The sequence below is a fragment of the Ciconia boyciana genome, chromosome 2, assembly GCF_034638445.1.
Source record: "Ciconia boyciana chromosome 2, ASM3463844v1, whole genome shotgun sequence".
NCBI classification, from domain to species: domain Eukaryota; kingdom Metazoa; phylum Chordata; class Aves; order Ciconiiformes; family Ciconiidae; genus Ciconia; species Ciconia boyciana.
Genome location: NC_132935.1, coordinates 165,548,631 through 165,561,810, shown reverse-complemented (window position 1 = coordinate 165,561,810; position 13,180 = coordinate 165,548,631). Strand labels below are relative to the sequence as shown.

The window sequence follows — 13,180 nt, the reverse complement described above, 5'->3', positions numbered from 1 at the left end:
AAGGGTGATCGGCTTACACATGCTCCAGTATGGATTCCTTAAGCTTTGAAACGCTGTGGCTATATATAAAGCCCTGCGCTGGAAACTGAAGTACACAGACAGCTGCGATAGTAGCAAGCATTTCACATTCCCAGTGTGCTGACGGTCTGGAAGCAAGGGAGAGCTGCGAGCCCTGCTTTGAGTAAGTTTCTTTACCAGGGTCTCAGGTATAGATATATTCGTAAATATATATATATAAAAGAAGGATTGGGGAAAAAAAGGAGCAGTTACTCTTCACCATGGGTTTGCCTTTTGACCAAGTGGAAGAATTGCGTCTCTACCAGCAAACTCTCCTCCAGGATGGACTCAAAGACATGTTGGACCACAATAAGTTTCTGGACTGTGTCTTAAAAGTCAAGGGGAAGGAGTTTCCCTGCCATCGGCTGGTGCTGGCAGCTTGCAGCCCATATTTTCGAGCGATGTTCCTCTCGGACATGGAAGAGAGCAAGAAGAGGGAGGTCAGTTTGGAAGATGTTGATCCAGATGTCATGGGCAAGATCCTCCATTATATCTACACCTCTGAGCTGGAGATCACAGAGCAGAATGTGCAGGACATCTTCTCTGTGGCCAACATGTTCCAGATCCCCTCCATCTTCACCGTCTGTGTGTCCTTCTTGCAGAAGCGGCTCTGCCTCAGCAACTGCTTGGCTATCTTCAGGTTGGGCTTGATGCTGGATTGTGCCCGGCTGGCCGTGGCAGCTCGGGATTTCATTTGTGATCGCTTTGCACTGGTCTCTCGGGATGAGGAGTTCTACCAGCTTTCACCTGATGAGCTTATTGCAATCATCTCCAGTGACTCCCTCAACATTGAGAAAGAGGAGACTGTCTTTGAAGTAGTGATGAAGTGGGTGGGGACCAAGGACCATGAGAGCCGGCAGAAGGCCTTGCCTGTCATCTTTGAAAGCATCCGCTTCCGCCTCATACCCAACGACTACATCAAGGACCATGTGGAGAAGCATGCCATGGTGAAGTCCAGCCCAGAGCTGCTCAAGAAACTGCAGATGGTGAAGGATGCCCAGAAAGGCAAATTCACTGTGGTGAAGAAGAAGAAAGTGAAGAAAAGCAGTGAAAAGCAAGCAAAAGACAATGTTGTCAATGGAGCAGTAGATGAGGAGGAAGACACAGAGGAGGATGCTCTTCCAGGGATCTTAAATGACACAATGCGCTTTGGGATGTTCCTCCAGGACCTTATTTTCATGGTGAGTGACAGTGGAGCAGTGGCCTATGATCCCACTGCCAACGAGTGCTATTTTGCCTCCCTGTCTACTCAAATCCCAAAGAACCACATCAGTCTGGTGACCAAAGAGAATCAGATCTTCATTGTCGGAGGACTGTACTACAACGAGGACAGCAAAGAGGATCCCATGAGTTCCTACTTCCTACAGGTACTAGCTTTATCTTTCTTTTGTTTCTTTGACCACTTTGGAGCATCACCAGTCTTCACCTTCCATGTGATGCCAGTAATATACATTGTCATGTGATGTTAAAAAGAAAGTCGTAAATTAAGGTGAAACATCTGAGTTGTTTTACTAGATATTCTTCCCCCTGTATTTTTAAGGCAGATCCCACTGAGGGGGGGGTTCTGGTCACTGAGGAAGGAGGCTTGAAGGGGTAGGTAATAGGAATAACCCTTCCTGATCCAAATCATGAATAGGGGACCACACTGAACAGTGTATTTGGTCCAGCCCTGGCTGCCATAGGGCACACTAACTGGAAGGTTAGTGGCATCAGGTCTGGGTTCAGCTTTGCATCTTTTATGTTCCCTGATTATGAACCCCCAGCAAAACCCAAGGGTGACTCTGTCAGGTGCCAACAAAGGGAACAGCAGCAGCTACAGCCACAGAGCAAACACTCCAAGGACACAGGGTATGTCCCTACCTACCAATATGTGCCCCGTTTCCAGTGCTGTTCTTGCTCCTGGAGGTGTGCTAGGTCCAGCTCTCTGGTCATTTCTATCATCTGTGGGGAAAACCATGGTGTGACTTTTTTTGGGCTCCTCCACAAGAAAAGTGGCTGTTCTAACTCAGCAGTAACCAAAGCTGTGATCAGATTGAGCTGTGCACAGGCAATCTGAGCCTTGGCCTGGGCTGTAACCCAAGAGCACCTTCACTGTAGACAGCTAACGCAAGGTGCCTACCCTTCCTGCTGACCCTGTAGGAATCCAGTAAACCCTCTGTCCTTCCCCCCATACCCAGAAATCCTTTTGTTCTTCTCCCATGGCTCACATATCTTCTGGGAGGAAACCATAACATGTCCAGGCAGAAAGGATAAAGTAAGGGTAGTTCCCAAGCCAAGACATACAGCCTTGATCCCTCCATTGCCTCATTGCATGGGTAGGTCTGTACACCTGCACCACATGTGAAGGGACCATGCTTGTCCTCACCTGGAAAGGTCAGGCTTTGGAGCCTATGCAGCCCACGTAAAGCCCGTGAAACGAGAAGTCAGCAGGAAGAAACCACAGCCCTAGAAAGCAGGATGGAGGGGGAAGGCAGTGGGACTGCTGGGAAAATGCTGTTTGAGATATAGCCCTTTGCACTGGGCAACGGATGACAACAGCGGCTGCGGCCAGCTCCATCACTCACCTGCGCAGAGCAGGTAGGCGGGCTGCTTTGTATTCAGCCAAAACCTATATCTAAAGATCAATGCTCCACCAGTCTGGTTGCTGGCCTGGCAAAGTAATTCCTTGAGCAGCAGTGAAGGTCCACCATGTCCTGGTCTGTTTCAGCACGACTGCAGCAAGCAGGTCAAGGGAAGTGATTTTTTTTTTCCCCCCCTTTAATAGTACACTTGTGAGACCACATCTGGATGCTGTGTCCAGTCTGGGACTCCCCCGTACAAGGGAGACATTGAGGTACTGTAATAAGCCTAGCAGAGGCCACCAAGATGGTCAGGGCTGGAGAACGGGACGTACAAGGAGAGGCTGAGCTGGGTCTGATTAGCTTGGAGAAGGGAAGATCTCACTGGTGTCTGCAGCTCCCTAATAGGAGGGGACTCGGAAGAGGGATCCAGACTCTTCTTGGACTTGCACAAAGATGGGACAAGAAGCAATGGCCAGGAGTTGCAGTAAAGGAAATTTCAGTTACCTGTGAGGAAAACCTTCCCAATGGAGGTGGTGGAGTACTGGAACAGGGATCCAGAGAGGTCACAAAACCTCCACCCTTGGAGACATTTAATATTTGACTGCACAAAGCCCTGGTAACCTGCTCTAACTCCAAAGCTGCACCTGCTTGAGCATGGGGGCTGGATGAAAGACCTGTGGAGGTCCCTTCAACCTAAATTATTCCGTGATTCTAAGCTGCAAACAGCAAGATTTCTATATTCAGCTCCCAGTTTGCCACTGACTCAGTAGCAAATGCCTTGGGCATCGTGTGGCCATTTTTAGCTGCTTCCCCACAAGAAGGGGACAGCGGTCCCTTCACAGCTCGCTGTGGCACGTGTGCACGGGAGGTGCAGACAAGTCCCAGGGCTGGAAGATGCCGTCAGTTTGCAAATGTGTAATTTATTGCCATCAGTGCCATTTTACATAGCTCACGGTTTCTGTATGAGTAAGAGAGTCTTTTGAGCCTTTTTTCAGCTGAAGCTTCACACAGATGTAGGCAGGCAGCTGTATGATGGACCCTTGAATCACCGTGTCAGTGCAGCAGCATCTTACACCTTCTGACTCTGTTTCTGGCCTCCCTGATTTCACATTCCTCCTTGCTGAAGCCAGGAGAGTTAGGTCAGGGATAGTTTAGACTAAGGACAGGCACCAAAATATAAAAATGCTGAAAAATCCCAGAGGCCTTGCAAATTTTGACAGGAAAAAAATGATTCCATTGACATTTCGGATAGAAAAGGGTATCCTTTATTTGTCACTTCTAAGATTTATGACTTGAAAACAATGCTGAATCCATCAAGAAGCAGGAACTATCCTGGTGACTGAGCTGCTCGGGCTTGCACTATAAATAACACATATGTGGACCACAGCTTACAAAGAGACAATAACCACAGGCACTCAGCTGAGGCCAAATCTTTGGAAGCAACCCAGCAATCCGAAGCTCTTTGGCCGGAGCCCATAGCAAATAGTACTTCAGGCAATGATGCATCACAACTTCATCTTGCAGAGTCCCACCAAACCAGCTGCAAGACGTCACTCCAGACTTAACCCATGAAGTCCCTCCTCTGCTACCAAGCTACATTAAAAATTTTTGCCCCAGTTTACAGTTCCCATCAAGCCATGGTGCCCAGAGAGCCCCCAGCCTCATAACCTTTCACATCATTTTTTCTGGTGGGAGATGAGGCAATGCCTTGGTCTACAGACGTCCAAGGATCTGCAAGGATTTGGCCATCTGATCTAGTAGCACTGTATGGATCAGTTTCCCCATCTATCAGATGGGTCTGGCACACTTTGGTCAGCAAGAAGAGCTCTGGGCTTTGCAGCACCATCTCAGTTGTGTTGTACCATATTGCGTAGATAGGGTATTGTGTAAATAGCCTTTGTGCAGATGGACACACACACGTTTCATCTCATGAACTCTCACACACACTGATGTGATATGGGACAACATCAGTATCTTGAGAAGCAGAGGAGGGACATGGTAGCAGATCATTTGCCAGAAAGAAGAAGAATTGATGGGAGAAGAAGGGGCTCAGGGGAGCGAGCTGTGTAGCCAACGTTGCCAACACCACGCTGTTACCTGGCAGAGATGGAAAATATCAGGATGAAATACTGTGGTGTGCGCTACTGCTGAAGAGGTTCAGGCAAAATTTCTACAATTGAAGTGCTTCCAGCTCCTCCAGTCCCAGGAACTATCTGTTATAGGTCCAACACGGGACCCTCTCATCCGAAGATGACCAAGCTTGTTCCAATTCAAGGCTTTGGTACACAGAGCAGAACGTGTTCCTGCTGGTGCGTCTCTGCTTTTATGCCTTGTCATAAAACATATGTCATATGATACATGACTTGGATTTGCACTGAGATCCTCCATCCCGCACCAGATGGTAAGGCACAGGCAGAGACTGACATTGCAGAAAGTGCCTATGGGGGTGAGCAAGCTGCACGTGGGAATGGACTTTGCCCTCAGCCTCTGGACCCTGATTTTTGCTAAGCGAATGGGCCAGGTGAGCGCACACTAATGACCATGTGTTTCCTTTCAGTACGACCATCTGGACGCAGACTGGCTGGGGATGCCACCCCTGCCCTCCCCTCGCTGCCTCTTTGGCCTGGGAGAGGCAGAAAATTCCATTTTTGTGGTCGGAGGGAAAGAACTGAAAGAGGGAGAAAAGACCTTGGATTCGGTCCTGTGCTATGACCGGCTGTAAGTGTTCATGTGCGAGTGCGGGGCGGGAGGTGGTTGACAGGAGAAGGTGAAGCAGCTGCCGTGCAAAACCACGCCAGCCCTCCAGGGACCGAAAGGTTTTGGAGACAGGGCTCGAACTCTACAGCTAGATGCTGGGACCACTGGGACGGTCTCAAGCTGCACCCTGGGGCTCTGAGCTGTCTCTTTGCAGCTGCTTCGTTTATTGTAATTGAACCTCCAGGAGATAGAAGCCGTAAGGGGGATATTATGTTATCAGGGACCAAACTTAGCAGATGCTCACATGGGACCTGTACAGAGGAGCAAGGGGAGTTTTTCCTTCTGCTCTTGCCCATTGGTTTGGAGGTTTGGTGACCTTCACCGGGGTCTCACCAGGAGTGGCTTTGGACAGGAAAGTTTGTTTTGACAGTATTCAGATGTGGCACTGAATGGCCCACTCACTCTGAGAAATATCAGGCTTAATATACAATTATTTTTGCACAATGGGCTCTGACCCATGTTATGTCATGAGCTTTATTAAAAGGCACTGTCCCGTTCTGCTCGCAAGAGGCAGAAACATCCAAAGATTGCTCCTCTCTGCCCCAAAGAGGCAGAACAGTAGGCGTTAAGAAGCCTTTGCTTGGTCTATATTTAGATGTGTGTGCTTCAAATTCTGTTTTATAGGCAGAGATTTGAAAACAGTTTCATTCCCACAGAACAGGGCATTTATCTGCCCCTGCAGATTCTGGGAAAGACGTGTCAGCCCCCACTAAATGCTCAGGGAGTGCTTTGAATACTGATTTGAAGCTGGTAGAGATGTGATCAGCACCACGTGTCTTTCTAGTATTATTTAGGTCAAAACTTCAACTGTAACAAACCTGGAGAGGGCAAACTGCTGGTCTATGGGATCAAATATTTGCCCAGAGTTGTTGGACAATTAGAAAGCACTCAGAGCCCAGGCATCTCAGTTCTTAGGTAAAATAAAGTGCAGGTCTTGGGGAGTACAGCCTACATGTATGAAAACTGGGGATGAGTTTAAGCTACACGGACATGAATAGACATCTCTTGAGAAATTGGTCAGCCCTATTTGGGTACCAGTTTGGGGTTTCCAAAGCCTGATAGCTACAGCCTCTGCTCAGCTGCCCTGGAGCTAGCTCAGAGCCTTCAACGCAGCCCTGCACTACAAAATGTAGACATACCCACTGTGGGTCCTTTCTGAGTGTTGGCCAACCGTTGCACCTCAAAGTGGAAGGTGATGGCCAAAAACGTCCTCATGATCTTGCACCCTTAAGCCGCATTGGTTTTAATTTTTTACGTAATGCAGAAATCCCTGTCTTGTCTGTGTCTAGCTGGTAATGCTTGTAAATGAGGTGGGGTCCTGGGAGAAGAAGGGCTGCATATGCACAAAGCCCAAAAGTGGAGGATGCTGCAGATAAGAATGAGCATTAGCATAAACATCCTGCATATTTTGTTTTCCCTTTTTTTTTAGGATGACAAAATTTACTGGTTGAGCACTATCTCATTGGAAACCTCATATTTTCGAGACTGTGTTTTCTGTTTGTCAGGGTCTGTGCTCACCTCTAGGTCTGGAAAGTGCCATGTACTCTGGGCCTCACGCAGCAAGCTACAAATCCTTTCACTTCCCATCTTTCCCTGATCCAGATCCTTCAAGTGGGGTGAAGCCGATTCCCTTCCCTATGCAGTCTATGGCCATGCGGTGGTATCACACAAGGACCTCATCTACGTCATTGGAGGCAAAGGAAGCGACAAGTAAGTCAAAAAGCAAGAGAAATGGAAGGAGTCATCCCCCAAACTAGTGGGAGTGCAGAGCATGAGTTGGTACCTCCCCAACCTGGATGCTATGGGTTAAGGAGAGTTGGATGGGGTGTGAGACGTGGATCCTTCCCTCTCAGCTCTCCTCTGTGACTGCAGCCCTTCCCAAGCTATTGGAATTCCTACAGGGACATCAGGGAGATGGCACTGTCCTTGCAGGAGAGGGAACATATCATCCCCTTTACTCACAATAAATAAATATCGCACAGATTGGGAGAGGTGCTGAAGAGCAAGAAGCCCCTCATTGAGGGTCTCCTGTCTTGGACTTGTGGAGCAGCATGGTCCTAGTAGTCAAATCCAGACGGGTATTTGCAATAGGGGTGAAAAACTTCATCAAAACTGACCCCCATCCTGCCCTCCTGCAGGAGATGGGCTCAGCAGAAAAAGCCTCTCTTGGGGAGCATTGTAGCGATTTCTTCGTAAGCCAGAAATGTGACTGTTTGCAGAGCAAACATGAAACATGCCATAATCCAGCAAAGACAGGTCCTGCTCTGAAAGGATTATGGTCTGAAAAGTGTGAGCGTGCATACATTCACACACCTTACCTTGCCGTCCCGGGGAACAGGGGTGTTACTGATGATACTTCACAGCGCCAAGTTGGATCAGCATCACTGAAACGCTGTCTGATGGCTGTGTGCGAGGTCCTGAGCGGCAGTTAGCTACACGGGCCCCCTCTCCAGCTGTGTGAACACAATGTCAAGCTCTTAGGACTCTTATCCAAAGCGGGCACACCAGGAGGGGATGTGTTATACACACAAATGATGTTTTCAGGCATGGGCATCTTTGGGTGCACACCCAAGCAAAGGCGCTCATGCTGATGTGGAGGAGCAAAATCCTTTCTAGAGACCCCATGTTCTTCCCAGCAGACATCCCCCAACTCCTGCAGTGCAAAGCTGCCCCTCGGCAGGCGATCAAGGCTCCTTCTCTCTCTCATTTTTCTCTAGGAAATGCCTGAAGAAGATGTGTGTCTACAACCCATCCAAGTTTGAGTGGAAGGAGCTGGCTCCCATGAAAACTGCCCGGTCCCTGTTTGGAGCTACTGTGCACAAAGACAAAATCTATGTGGCGGCTGGTGTGACTGACTCCGGCTTGACCAACTCGGTGGAAGTCTATGACATTGCCACCAACAAGTACGTACTTGAGCACCCCTTCAGGGCATAGTTGCACAAAGGGCAGCTGCAGGTCTACATTAAGCAACTTCCAGCCATACTGGAGTTTGCTTGCAACTCCCAATACCAGCTCCTCCCAGTCTGTATTCCTTGGACAGCTGGGCATCACCAATGCCACTGCAGTCAGGCTGTGGATCATCTCAGGCTCACCTTCAAAGCAGTTTCACAAACCGGTGCAGCCCTTGGGTTCCCTGCAGGGCTGTAGCTTCATCTTGGCAGCTTCACCCAACGCATTAGACTCTCTGACTTTGTTGGCAGCTTCACCCAATGCAATACACTCTCTGACTTTGGGTGGGCCTTGCAGCTGCAGTCCCACCACTGGGACCTGCTGGTCCATGCCAGGTGTGCTTCACAGCTCATCTACTCAATGCAAAATGAAGTTGAACTACGATGGTGGGAACAGATATCTCTAACAACAGTCAGTGTATGATACCATCCCATGTAGACCTACACAAGTTAATCTGTCACTAGTTAATTCAGTTGGCTGCCCCGAATCAAGGCCAGCCTTGGCACAAAGGTAGGCAGGGTGCCCTAACATGTCCCCTCTCTTGATGTGGCAGGTGGGACACTTTCACTGAGTTTCCGCAGGAGCGCAGCTCTGTCAGCCTGGTGAGCTTGGCTGGAGTGCTCTATCTGCTCGGAGGGTTCGCTACAGTGGAGACAGAGTCGGGAGAGCTGGTGCCAACGGAGCTGAACGATGTTTGGAGGTGACGATCTTCCCCGGGGCTGTCCAAGGGAGCATGGGAAGGATGTTAGTGAGAGCCACTGAGGGAACAGATAGTTTCTGTCTTTCTTGATGCCTTCAGTGTGAGATGGATGTTGTTACCCCAGCACAAGGCTGCAGGCTCAGTGCAGGGTCTCTGCGTGAGAAGTTTGCCCTGTTGCTGTGCTGGAGGGCACATTAGGTGATTTAGTGATCTCTCCCAGCCTCATATAGCAATGTACCAGGGAAAATCAGCTCCTTTAGCTTTCTTGCTGCATTGACATTTTGCCTGGAGCCGGTTCCAGACCTCCCCTTTGGTGTGAAGCAGTGTTTCTGCAACGCATGCTCTCCCTGGGAAAAGCCAGTGCTCAGGCTGGAAATCAGATAGTCTTACGTGCGAGCAGAGAAGTGGGCAGAAAGCACTTTCTGATGGCTGCTAATATAACCTTAGCCGCTCTTGTCCTTCACATCTGTGGCTCTAGAGCACCCTCAGCAGGCACCTGCTGGCCTTCACCATGTGTCTTCAGTCTTGGTGCCATCAACCTGTTTCCCAATGGAAAAATACACCCTTCCCTGCGAGACCACGTGCTGATATCCATGTCCCCTAGCCTGGTGCTGCAAACCAGAGCACAGCAGGGCTGAAAGTCCCCATGCAGCTCCCCCAGATATCTTGTGGCCAAATAATATCTGTGGGACATGACACCATGCACCAGGGCTCCCACCACTATGGAGAGCAGCTGAAGTGAGGGAGAGGAGACTCTTTCCTCACCGTAACTGTCCATCTGTCTCTCCCCAGATATGATGAAGAGCAGAAGAAGTGGGAAGGGGTCCTCCGGGAGATCCAGTACGCCTCCGGTGCCACTTTCCTTCCCGTGCGCCTCAATGTTTTGCGCCTAACGAAGATGTAGAAAGGCGTGATTTATTTTTTTTCCATGGGGGTCTGGGGCAAGGAGGGCTGGGGGGAGGTGAGGCCACGCTTATCAGTGCAGAGATGTGGCATCTGGATACTGTGTAGGACATTGCATCTGTGATTGGTACCATTTTACTTAGTCAAGTGGGAAAGGGGGGGAATTATCTTGAAGCCCTACGGGAACTTGAAGATGCTCACAAGATAACTAGAGAAGGGATCTGGAGCCTGCAAAGGAGCTGGAGTAGACTGAGAAGCATGAAGCAATGAGCTGTTCCAGATTCAGTAGACAAGACAAAACGATCATACTCTTGTTCTGCTCCTTTCTCCATATTTTTCCCCATCTTCTCAACTGCTGTTGAACCTCCCCAACCAACAGTGGAGGCAGAAAGTGGGTCCCAAGGGACTAGGCTGGCATTCCCCAGGGAAGGGGGGCTATAAAGTATTTCCCCACCTAAGGTAGCTGTGAGCATGGTGCTAGAGCCCACCTTGGAAAGAAGAAGGAAGGATCAAAGTCAAGGGGTACAGGAGAGACCTGGGGGGACTTTGATGAGTTCCCGAGTGATGACGGTTGTTGGGATGAGACAGTTAAAAGAAAAGAGCATGTGACCATGGACAGCAGAAACACTTTGGAAGTTGCAATGAAGAGAAAATAGTCTTAGTTCTTTGCCTCCACCTTGACTTTGGACTGAAGAGAGGCCAGGAACTAAGGTCTGCAGGAGGGGAAGAGGCATGCAAGTAGTAGGGTAAGGAAAGGGGGGAGAGACAGGCAGGGAGGGCCATGTACACTCATCTCCAGCATTTTGGGCTCTTCATCCTCAATCACAGATCACAATGTTCTCACCTATGGTTGGACAAGTGCTGTTTTTCAGGGGAAGATTTTATATTTATGCTGTTTTTCTTATTTTTACTGTTCTGACCTTTTTCTTTTTTTTAAGGAGTATTCTAGTTTGCTAAGTACATGGAGACCTCAGATGTGGTTGGCTCAAAGAGAGCTTCATACTGAGGAAAAATGCATATTTTTTTTAAGTTATCCATAATGATGTTTTGATAGAAACACAACTGTACTGGCAGCCGGACAAAGATCTGCTAGAGCAAAAATCTCCTGATGCCCACACCATCTGACCAGTGGTTTATTTAAAAATAAATTATTAGGCTATTTCAAAAGAAATCCCGTGTTTGCATGTTGGTAGAGCTGTAACTGAATGTCCACAGCAACCAAACATGAGGACCAAGCAAAAGCTGTGATGAACACACGCAGCAACTCAGCCCCATGGAGAGCCCTTGCACAGCCCCAGCTTTTCTTCTTATTTTCCCCCATATGGGAGCTGAAACTTTAGCATTCATATCCTTACAGCTATTCTCCATAGATATGAGGACTAGAAGCTTACCTAAGACTAGAAGGAAGCTGGATGCCTACATGATCTCATGTTACCATGAACAGGGGTGATAATCAATAATAAAAAAGACCAAATACAAACCTTGCAAAATAATACCCTCAAAGTGCCACAAAAATTATGGTATTAAAAATCGTATCTGGCTGATTCGTCTAGCTCAAAATGCAGTCGTGGAGAAACTAAAACACATTTAGAAAGAAAGACAATTTGGCATGAGTAAAGGAACCAGAGTCTTGTCCTGATTTCATTTTAAAGATTTAAAAAGTTACAGGATAATCTCCTTAGAGGACAATCACAACAGGACAGTAATGAAACATTTTCACAAGAAAAACAAATCCAAGGTGACTGGCTGGCATGAAATAGCTTAAAAAAAAAAAAAGGGCAACCAAAACCTTTGAAACAATCAAATATGTGAAAAATGCACTGAAAAAAAAAAAATCATCTTCTACCCATTCTGCAGAACTTCCTGTGGACAACTCCCATGCTAATTGAAGATGAATCTACCAAATGTAGAATAGCTTGTGGCAGAAAAGAAAAAAAAAATGAAGAAAAAAAAAAATCCATGCATAGAATAATAATTTTTTTAAAGTCATTTATTGTGGTGGCAGGATACCACTTCCTGCCTGGGATGGGAAACCAACACCTTTGGTTCAGCTCTTCTTGCCGGACGCAGAATGGAAAGCTGTTGACGCTTGGTCCGAAGAGAGGTTAATCCCCATATACCTGCTGCCACGTTGCTTGGCTCTCCTGGGGGAAATCTGGGCCCTTTGAAGTCAACGGGAATGTTGCTGAGCCTTGATGAGTTGCTATGGTGTGGTCCCTTCATAATAGCCTGAGAGGTGGCAATTAAAACTGGTCCCCATCCTTGGTTGCTCACCTCACAACTGTCCATCAGGAATACAGTTAATAGGACCTTAGTGCTCCTGTGTGGTTCACATCCATTATAAAGCCGTGGGAGATGCCATCGCTGGCACAGGGCAAGAAACCATAAAAGGAAAAATAGCTGTTGTATAAAAGGACCCAGAAGAACTTGAAATATCCCATCACTTGAGCAAAGAGGGCCAAATCTCAGTGCGTGCAAGCCAGCGTTGGCCCAAGGAAGGCAGCAAAGTTGCACATCATCAAGTGAACGTCTGGCCCAGAGATGTTCACCACCACCTCGCCAAGAGGCTGCTTCAGTCCAAAGGCAATCACGGTTAAGAAATGCCAACGTGACTACTCAGAGAGGCATCACTCCTCGCTGCTGCCCAGCATTTTGCCGGCTCAGATGCACACAGTTCCAGTGGCACAGGTCCCCCACAGGTATCTTCTCCGGACAATGCCAGCAGCAAAGGAGTAGGTACATCCCAAGGGGGGGAGAAATCATCTCTTCTTCCATTAGCTTCCCAATATCAGTGCTGACGTTAGCTGGTGAGGTTCCCACCTCCCCATTTTAAATCAATAAAGGCACTGGGTGCTTTTAGATGGGCTCCTTAGTTTCTCCACTGCTTACAGAGGAGCTCAGAGAGCCCCAGCTCATAGCTCACACAAATCTCATGGAGCCAGTAGGACCCAGGACCTCAGCCCTCACCTTCCCTAACACCCCCACGGCTGTAAGCACTTAGCCCCTATCCTCTATCCACTCATCACCCTTCCCTGGAAAGCCATATTTTGATGGCCCCACAGCAGTCCAGTTGTCTCACACACGCACACACCTCCCACCAAACCCAACGCAAAGTCTATATGTGTGAAGCAACAGCAGTGGTCAACATGCCACGGGAAGCCCATCCTGCCAGGCTCTGACTCCTCATGCAATTGCTTGAAAAGAGCCTTTAAAAAAAAAAAAAAGGCAGCAAAACTACGGCAACAAAGAAAGT

At 48.3% G+C, this 13,180-nt stretch overlaps 1 protein-coding gene across 1 annotated transcript; it reads left to right on the top strand.

Annotated features, from left to right (window-relative positions):
• KLHL40 (kelch like family member 40) lies at window positions 1-11,027 on the top strand. Its single transcript, XM_072851562.1, has 6 exons — window positions 1-1,424; window positions 5,176-5,336; window positions 6,978-7,085; window positions 8,093-8,278; window positions 8,878-9,024; window positions 9,817-11,027. Exons 1-6 carry the CDS (start codon window positions 279-281, stop codon window positions 9,926-9,928), a joined length of 1,860 nt encoding a protein of 619 aa, XP_072707663.1. The 5' UTR covers window positions 1-278; the 3' UTR covers window positions 9,929-11,027.
• The last annotated feature ends 2,153 nt before the right edge of the window (window positions 11,028-13,180 follow it).